Below are 10,133 nucleotides of genomic sequence, written 5' to 3'. Positions count from 1 at the left end.
GTTGCCATGGTACATTTATCAATCCAAGGGTTGGGCTGAGACACACCTATACTCCCTAGAAATGTTTGATCTGTCAAGTGCTGATGCTGTTTACTAAACGTAAATACACAGAGACATTTACAACAGCCGCTCACAAACAGTCACTCAAACACCTGCACAGAGTTCTCTAGGTGCGTGCAATGCGCCAGATCCATATTCATGATTGTGAAAGGGTTGAATTTAAAAAAAATTAAAAACACAAAGCAGTGATGACCAGCGTGTTTGGCACATTAGTGTTTGATGACATCAGATTCCACGTCACGAGGCTCTTTGATCTGTGAATGAGTTTGTACCGAGTTCAGCTTCATATTTCTGTCCCTTTCAAACAAGCAGAACTCAACCTGCATCCCGTGCAAAAGGTTATTCCCACAAACAATGGGCCTCCAGTGTTTGTAGACCTGTCTGCAAACTAATCAAAAAGCCCAGAATACAAAGCGGGAAAACCGCAGAAAAATCAGCATACTTATAATGAAGCAATGCGCGTTCTCGTGTACGCGCACACCCGCTCTCTCTCTCTCTCTTTCTCTTCCCACCACCGTGTGCAAACTATTTCCACAGTACTATAAATAAGGCTGCAGAGTGCATGGGCTCAAACCAAAGGCGTGGCTGTGTGCAGGTGGACCGCTGCTGCTCTCCATCTCAACTTTCTTCAAGCAGGACTTTCTCCTCCGAGGAACTAAATCACCGCAAACATGCCTAAATGTCCCAAGTGCGAGAAGGAAGTTTACTTTGGTAAGACTCGTGTGAAATTATTCATATTCTTATACATGCTACTTATATTAAGTAGGAAAAGAACGAAAAGAAAGTCAAAGTACACTGTTATACAATTTATTAATATTCGATCGAAATAATGTAAACTGGTTTGAATGGGCAACAGCACGAGGGAATAGCCAGGAAGGGAGCTGTCAACTAATGCATGAGACCGTGTTTCCTGCTGGAAACTTGCAAAACAGCTTGTATGCATAACTTGTGCAGACAAGCATTTACAGCAAAAAAAAAAAAATTATACAGTATATTATAGAAAAAACGTTTGCATTAAGATTTTTAGACTTAATGGAGAATTGCACCTTTGGCCTTAGAGGAACGCTTATGTTTGCTTAGAAAAAAATAAAGAAAAAATATATATATAATACTATAAATGTGTAATTTATTAATTCTATTTATAATAATATAGAAAGAACATAAATTGCAGATAGTACAACAGTGACTAATAATGCAAATCATAATGTCAATGCTTTACATTGTGAAGTGATATTTGCATTGTGTATTCAGCCAAATTATTTAAATATTTTCAGTACCATGAAGGCAACAAGAGAAGATGGTTCTTTAAAGAACTTTACTATTTGGCTCATATTCAAACGGAGTAATCGGTAAAATATATTTGTGGAAAATAAATACGAATGTGTACATTTCTCAAGTTTCTGAGCAGAGCCTTAATTAATTCATAAGCATCTCCTTTGAGACTTTGTCTTTACTGCAAGTCTGGGCTTGGGTTTCGTCCTTTCAGTTAACTGACCATTTGTTCCACCACTCTTTTTTCTTCTTTGCTAATTTACTGTACATTCTTTGCCAATATAAACATGCCGGACAGTTTTGGGCAGGTTTGAACCACAAAGTCTGTATAGCATCATATCTTCTCAGTATGAAAAAATAATAATCAGCAGTTCACTGAAAGTTTTATCTATTATTTACAGAACTTATGAGCACATATCCTCTGAATTAACAATAAAGATTCCATCATATGGTCCTCATTCGACATCTCACACAATGACACATTCTGCTTTTGCTCTTACAGTGCTTCTCTAAACCTGTATCTTTTCCATCATGCAAAATTGCCTCTCGTGCCTGGTGCTGGTCTTATTTAATGTTCGAATGGAAGTAATATAACAAACGCAGCCCATCAGACATGGAAAGAGACAAAAAAATAAAATAAAAAGTTCCACAATCAAGTTATAAGATACAGATTAGATAATGGCATAATCAAAATATTAATTATATATATATATATATATATATATATATATATATATATATATATATATATATATATACATACACACACACACACACACACACACACACACATATATATATATATATATATATATGTGTGTGTGTGTGTGTGTGTGTGTGTGTGTGTGTGTGTGTGTGTGTGTGTGTGTGTGTATTACTTGTTGCGGTGTTATGGGGAAACCCATGCTATGCAGAATAAATCAGCTTCAGATTACAAATCTCTGTTGTAGATTTGACACCCAGTCAAGGACATTTTATATTGATAAAGTCCATTAAGAGAGAGATTAGTGTGTCCTCTGTGTATTTGGCTGAGGGTAGTTAAGTAATTACGGTCTTAGGTGTGGCTCAGATGACCAAACTATTTCTTGGCAGTATCCCAAGAGCCCAAACCCATTTAAGTGAATTCCTTTCTGCCTAGTTTGTCCTTTGGAAATGTTCTTTCTCACATGGATCATTGATTCTACAATCTAACTCTCCCAGCATGTCTGGATCATATGTTCACAGTCTAGTACTAAACAAAAGAGCTTCCTGTGGCATCCACTGTAGTGTGACATGACTAACAGCTGGGTTAAGTATGACTTGTATTACAGCTGTTGTAAGCAATTAATAGTCCATAACATTGGGAATAATGTAGTGTATGTGCTATCCTTCAACACTCTGCTTACTAGATAAAAGATGAAGCATTATTTGGTGTCTGGGGTCTTTGCTAACACCTCATCACATTTTTCAGATTTACGTCACAGATGGGAACTGTTAATCTGCCCTTTGTCCATCCTTTGGCTTCTGCATGCCAAAAAGCTCAAACGAATCTTCTCTTGAAGCCATAAATCTGACATCTTTTATAGTGGTCATGCTTTCAGACAGTCTTTGGCATCCATGAGATGTAGACGCTTGCCCAAAACCTCCCTTGTAAAAAGCACCTCCCCTACTGGAGACGCCCAAGCACACATGACTTTGTCTCCCTTCCCACTTCTTTTACGATGTTCATCATGAGGGTTGTTTGGAGAAATCTTTCTGCTGAGGGCTGTAGATAAAGACTTCTTTATGGCCCTTTTATAAGGGAAGGGAGGGATGAATTCCTTTGGGAGTGTCCTGCATGTAGCGTCCACTCCCTCCCATGTTCTCGCTGTCATGACTTTATCTGCGTTGAGTGGAGAACACAATGATCTGATAAGATTTGCAGCATGCTGGGCTGTGGAGGCAATCTGACAGACTTGAGGTTTCAGCTTACGCATTGTTGACATGAAAAGTTCATCATGGCTTTAATTAACTACATAATGGCTGCAAATCAACTAATTTTCCCATGCGTGATTGACTTTATATTGCTCTGACTCCTTTATAAAAACAACTTAAAGGCTAATGAGGGTTATAAACAGGCCCAGATGGAACTAAATGTTTCTCTTCAACCATTTTCTGACTTTTTCTGGAGGAAATCATAGTTAAAAGCATTAAATTAGGCTCCTTTTCTCATTACACAAGTTCTTAACCAAAATATTTCTAAAAAAATTAAAGAGATAGTTCACCCCCCCCCCCCCCCCCCCAAAAAAAAAAATAATACACACACACACACACACACACACACACACATATATATATATATATATATATATATATATATATTTTTTTTTTTTTTTTTTTTTTTTACTTGGTCATTATATACTCACCTTGTGTTGTTCCAAACCTGCATGACTTTCTTTCTTCCTGCAAAATGCAAGAGAAGATATTTTTGTCCATACAATGACAGACAGTGTGGTCCAAAACAGCATTGAACTTCATTTTATTTTATTTTTTTTAATATAGTGAGGGAAGAAAAAGTCAACTTTTAAAATACGAAGCACATTTTTTGGTGTGAAAAACTGAAAAAAGTTAGGTTCTGAACAACACGAGGACAAGTAATTGAAATTAAAATAATCAATTTGAGGTGAACTGTCCCTTTAAATTTGTAATTTATATTGAGATATTGTGGCTAAGAATTTACAAAAGTGCATAAGAAAACAAATAAATAAATAGGGAATTTTGTGAATAATGTGCCTTGCAATTCTGCATTAATCAATCCATGTTAGACTACTTATATGTGGTTTTCATATTTATTTGAATTAATGATAACTATCGTTGTTGTTTCAGCTGAGAGAGTGTCGTCACTTGGCAAAGACTGGCATAGACCCTGTCTGAAGTGTGAGAAATGCAACAAGACCCTGTCGGCTGGCTCACATGCAGAGGTAAGTCACAGAAATACACACGGCCTGCCAACCTCTTACTGAGACAGAGCACAGATTCATTTACCAGGCAGACTTAATGGAGTCCAGTTAACTTTGGCATATTTTTACCTTACATAAACACTTCAGGGGGTTAGTCTGTCAGAGTAATATGTCTTGAGGAAGGTCTTGCATAACAGCCCTGTTCAAATCCATTAATGTACTGCATACTGACTAATGTGTTTCACCCCACAGCATGATGGGAAGCCTTATTGTAACAACCCATGCTACTCAGCACTCTTCGGTCCCAAAGGTAAAGTTTCTCCAGTGTGCAAACAGCTCTGTTTTACTGTGCTGGAGGTTTACTGTTCAACTACACCACCACATGGCACAGATTAGTGCTTCACCTCATAAACACATGGACTGACTGCTGTGGGACAGTACTTGACCACTATAAAATTGTTTCACACTCATTCACCCAGGGAATTTATTCAAATTTCTTAATTATCCAGTGGCACCTAATCTAAATATCTTACTGTCAGTTGTTAAATAATTGAATTTTGCATCAATGCTACATACTGTATACTTAGACAGCGTCAAGACTTTTGTGTTTTCAGTTAGCATGCTAATCATTTAGTGTGCTAAGCTAACACATCAGTGCAAGTTACTTCAAAAAATTATGCCAAAACATTCAGTTTCATACCATATGGTCAGCTGGACTTGGTTATACTGTATTTTCTATTGAAAACGAATGACTGTTTGTATAATTACAAGTAATTCTCTGTCTTTTTCCTCAGGTTTTGGACGTGGCGGTACTGAGAGCCACACATTCAAATAGGTCATTGCACAAGTGAGCTCACCATATATAAATGATCAATTTTACCTACACTTACAGTAGATGACATGTAACATGCACTAACTATATTTTTCTTTTCTATTTACAGGTTTACACACTATATAAGCTTGTTTTAGTGGAGCTTATTTTTTGTTTATTTGCCACTATTTTTAGCCACATATTGTTAAACCAAGGACAAAATGACCAAACCATGCAATGTTTTAGAAAGTACCAATTTGTATAATCTGTTTTTAAGATGGTGTCTGCTATAGCAGCACACACTGATTTTTCATTAGAGGCACCAGTCAAAGACCCTTTTTTAATTAAACTGAACATTTTATACATTAAATGTATGATTTAAACCTCCCTATGCTTGTCCTTCACACTTTTTTCTCATATATGAATTAATCAAATGTACTAGCTATAAATATATATAATCACAAATTATATATATAGATGCAAAATCTTAGAAATTGTTCTAATTTGACTAGGGAATTGTGTTCTTGTTGCTAAAGGAGTACCATGCTGTTGTTGGGGAGTGTTTTTGTATAAACTACAGCAGTGTTAGTGTAATAAATCATTAACTAGATGAACAGTCTATTATGATGCAATTTAAACTCATTTATACTGGCCAAAAATGTCAAAATGTCATATGAATCTGACAGCTAAATTGTTTTATTGTGTGTAATAATGAACACTATACAGAGGATACTGCTTTACTGCATCATGTCATCAACAAGAACTATCAATGAATCAAACTCACCGTGACTGCCACCGGTTTCATTTCCATTCGTCATTTTGGATACAAATCATAAATCATACAGAATAGTAAAATCGCTCCATAAATTCTCTGTCCTATTTTGCCTGCAATCAGGCGATAGTAACACTTTGTTTTGATAGTCCAATTTAACAAAGTAACTTTGCAACTACCAGTCATTAAAAGTATTATAGGCTGTCATTATATTAATAGGCAGTCTGCTTAATATCTAATAGGCTACCTAATTAGAGTTAGTAAACATGTAGTTGTTGACATGTAGGCGGAAAGTTACTTACAGTTAGTCTAAAGTTTACTATCGAAATAAAGTGTAACCAAGACGGATGACATGAGCTCCACTGATACAGTCTTCTCTCCTTATGGTTGTCACTTCTAAAAGTCACTCTGCATTTGATTAATGTTGAGTATTTTTCAACTCTGTTGTCTCGCTGGACACATCTAAATCCTGGCTGGATCCAAAATTGCACACTTCTCTACTAAATAGGAAGCAAAACCAGTATGTGACATATAAAGTATGTCCAAATTCATGGGTATTTATAAAAGAGTAGGTAAAAAGTACTCGGATGATTTACTACTGTACATCCAGCAAGATTCGGAAGTGAAGTTCCTATCTCTTAAAGCCGTGGGAGAGGATTGTGTGAATGCCAGTAAAGTGATGCAACTTTTGCTGGTAGGTCACATGACACAGAACATACTTTTCAGTGGTCACAAAGTAATAATTACTTATTCAAAATAAGTACATACGCAAGAGAGTATGCGATTTCGAACACACACAGTCTCCAATAAAATGTCACTTGTGTTGTTGGAAATCTTCAACTCTGTTGCAATCAAAGGGATCATGTCACTTTGTCGCTGCACGTTACTGGCGTCAATGAGAGAAATATTCCACATGGAGGAGAAAAATGGCTCCATAACAGAACAATTTCCACTTTTAGAGAAGGTGATGCCAAAAGATCTTGAGATTTATATTGAAAAGCTAATTATTACTGGCATGGTTCCAGATTCCAGATGCATGAGTCAGACATGAGCAGGCAGTGTTAATTTTGAGTAATGCCACAGAGCACAACCACTTCTAACTAAATGCAGACTATGAAACAATCTGCCAGAGGGATTCATTGATAACTATTGATTCAAGAGTTTATTTAGAATACCCTTATATGGTAACATACCCGAATGAACACATGCTGGATCCCACATACATTTCGAGGGGACTGATTCAAAAGGGAGTGTAACTTCCACTCTGTGTCTGTGTTTGACATGAGTGCCTGCCTACATCCCTTCAACTCCTTCTCACCGCCCAACACAGAACGGCTGCCGGCGGGTCAGAGGACAGCGGTTACTATCGTAACAGACATAAACAAGACCCAACAGTGACTTGGCCAACGCTCAGCCCACCATTTGCCCCTGAACAAAGATCCTTTATCATGGTGCGATCTGGAATGAGAGAATGAGACAGACAGGGTTGTTCCCCGGTTTGCTATTTAAAATATTTTTCAAAGAAAGAAGCATTGAGCACACACATGATGAAATGCGACTATTTTTATAGCAGTATAATTGAGTTCACGCAGCTGTACCGCTTCCATCCCCTCACACTTGGAACTTTCTCACACAGGAAGGATTTTTCTGACTGAATCAAGGCTGTTTGTCATTTTCAGATGCAATAATACCAGAACTGAAGCTTCTGTGGATCTTGCACCAGAGATGAACCTGAGTAAACCTACTCAAATACAGAAACTGCCAAGCAATCTATATTTGCATGGCCTCGTCCTCTTTGGTTAAAGTGGTAAAGGTTTATCAATCTCTCATTTTTTCACTCCGTAGAGTTGCAAAGGCAGTACACTTTCCTTCAACAGTCATATAACAGGATATTTGTCAAGCTCCCACTGACATTAAATGGGCAAGTGATACACTGTTACGGACCAAAGGGGATAATTACATTTGCCGAAGAATAACACAGTGGTTTTATATGTTTTTAAGATGCTCAGAGTCATTGAGTTACAAAATTCATATAAAGTTTGTAGCCAAATACATGGTACAAGTAATTGTACATACCATTTCCAGCAGATTCCAGTTCATCCGCTCTATTTTAAAAATGACATTTTAACCACTGCACTGCTTATTTTCATTTAAGCTTCTCAAATGGACCTTTTCACAAAGTTTTTTTTTCCTACAAATGTCTTTTTGTTAAATGAAACCTGCTTAGACAGTCTAGAAAGATCTGTAGCACAACTTGAAGCAGAAAACTCCCAAATAACTTGTTGCAGAACATGGTAGGCTATTTGTAATAAGGTGAGTTGGTCTGCTCTACACAGATTCATCTAATGGTTTGAGGCACCATGGTTGTAGTATAGAATAAAAATAACCAATAAAAAAAGTGGATTTTGGATGGCTGTTATCACATGAAAACATGAAAAATGTATATTTAAGCTACTAAAACTAAATCTTCTCAACAAAGCGCATGACTGAATCATCATGTCCAAGTTTATTATTTATAGCAATTATGTTATTACAACGAATTAAGAGCATAACATATATACAAAGAAAGTTATATATATATATATATATATATATATATATATATATATATATATATATATATATACAGTACAGACCAAAAGTTTGGAAACATTACTATTTTTTATGTTTTTGAAAGAAGTTTCTTCTGCTCATCAAGCCTGCATTTATTTGATCAAAAATACAGAAAAAAATTTAATATTGTGATATATTATTACTATTTAAAATAATTGTTTTTAAATTTATTATAGTTTAAATTATCATTTATTTCTGTGATGCAAAGCTGAATTTTTAGGATATATATACTATATATGTACTATATATATATATATATATATAGGGATGTAGGGATCATGAGAATGAGGTTATTTAAATCTTAATCTCTAACAGTAAGATTCAAGGCCTGAATTAATATTGTGATTTTTTTTCATTGTGTAGAGCTTTGACAAGCTGTAACAAAATCAACAGAACTTCATTAAAAATGGAAAGAATTTTCCAAAAAGTTATCTAAATAAATCTTTCAAGTACATAAATTTGTCCAAGAAAGTGCAACAGAGGTCTATTCATAGTAAACAGCCCTGCCAGAATGTGACATGAGGGAGAAGCTGTGGTCTTCCATTGAATCTGGTCCTCATCTCTTTTGGCAGTACATAATATTTGTTGAATTAAATTTTCAGTCCCGTCGGTCCCATCTCGTTCTATCCACCCTCACTCACTCACTGGTCTGTCCTCACGAAAGGCAAAGCAATTCTGGAAGCAATCTGCTGTGATGAAATGCACATTTCTCTTCGTGTTTAATGAGAAAGTCAGTGTGTGCTAATAAGAGTGGAGGGAGAGACAGGAAGAAGGCCGATCGGAGCTCCGAGCACCTGCACATCTGTCTCTGTTATACTGTGTTGATTAGCGAACAGGGCGGCTTCCTGCTAAATCCCAGAGGCCGGATGTGATAATAACCATGCAGTGCTTGGCTATGTTTGAAATAGGATACCTCTATACAGCACAGTATACACCATACACTGCTGTTTTTTAAACAAAATTGTAGCCTTGAAACAACCGTGTCATTTATTCAGAGTGCATTTTTATATTGGTCTAAATGAAAATCATGGTTTTCAGGTTGAACAAAACTACTGTGGCTTTTTTAGTACATAACCGACTAGCTACTACATAACACCATTTTGAAGTCGTCTTTATTTATAGTATCTAAACTAAATTAAACATTGACAGCAAAATATTTTTAATTTAATATTAAATCCAACAAATTATTATATCGACCATATTTACATTGAAGCATTTTCCAGACGATTTTACACATTTTCACAGTTACATTTTTTATAGTTCAGTTCTTGCTTTTCCTGGGGTTGGAAAAGTACAATTTTGGTTTATGTTTACAAAAACTATATATCAAAGTATATGTATGTGGTCTTCATAATAAATAAAATTCATACAAAGAAAAAAAAATGTTTTAGGAAAATAAATATGTTTGATTAATATTAAATCACAAAGTCAGGTTTAAATAAAATTATAAATATAATAAAAAAAATATGTAAAAACTAATACATTCGGCTGTTACTAAATGAAATAGAATATTGTTGAAGTTATTATGCATTTTATTTTGTGTAGAATTATCTTAACTTCTGTCAGTTTGGTAAATAATTGAAAAGAGGCGTTAGAAATTGTGGTTGTCAGACTCTTTCACATGTGGAGGGTGATAGTTGTTAAACATCTGTATGGTGAATCGAATGGATTTTTTGCATTCTCATGT

General features: G+C 35.6%; 1 protein-coding gene across 2 annotated transcripts; it reads left to right on the top strand.

Annotated features, from left to right (window-relative positions):
* The first annotated feature begins 609 nt into the window (after positions 1–609).
* On the top strand, positions 610–5,374 carry crip1 (cysteine-rich protein 1). Of its 2 annotated transcripts, none has more exons than XM_059520696.1 (5): positions 610–771; positions 4,177–4,271; positions 4,503–4,560; positions 5,045–5,085; positions 5,192–5,374. In XM_059520696.1, exons 1-4 carry the CDS (start codon positions 732–734, stop codon positions 5,083–5,085), a joined length of 234 nt encoding a protein of 77 aa, XP_059376679.1. In that variant the 5' UTR covers positions 610–731; the 3' UTR covers positions 5,192–5,374. The 2 variants fall into 2 exon arrangements, with proteins under 2 accessions (XP_059376679.1, XP_059376678.1); XM_059520695.1 differs by having other exon boundaries at positions 5,045–5,097.
* Positions 5,375–10,133: the final 4,759 nt, after the last annotated feature.

The sequence above is a fragment of the Carassius carassius genome, chromosome 32, assembly GCF_963082965.1.
Source record: "Carassius carassius chromosome 32, fCarCar2.1, whole genome shotgun sequence".
In the NCBI taxonomy this organism is placed as follows: Eukaryota; Metazoa; Chordata; class Actinopteri; order Cypriniformes; family Cyprinidae; genus Carassius; species Carassius carassius.
Note: the sequence above shows the minus strand (reverse complement) of the source record. Positions and strands in the feature narration are given on the sequence as shown.

What these genes read in the sequence shown, in the direction of transcription:
- crip1 (XM_059520696.1), top strand. Translation starts at nt 732, where the DNA reads ATGCCTAAATGTCCCAAGTGCGAGAAGGAAGTTTACTTTG. An exon ending in CGAGAAGGAAGTTTACTTTG is followed by an intron (nt 772 to 4,176) that starts GTAAGACTCGTG and finishes TTGTTGTTTCAG; the next exon opens with CTGAGAGAGTGTCGTCACTT. An exon ending in AGCACTCTTCGGTCCCAAAG is followed by an intron (nt 4,561 to 5,044) that starts GTAAAGTTTCTC and finishes CTTTTTCCTCAG; the next exon opens with GTTTTGGACGTGGCGGTACT.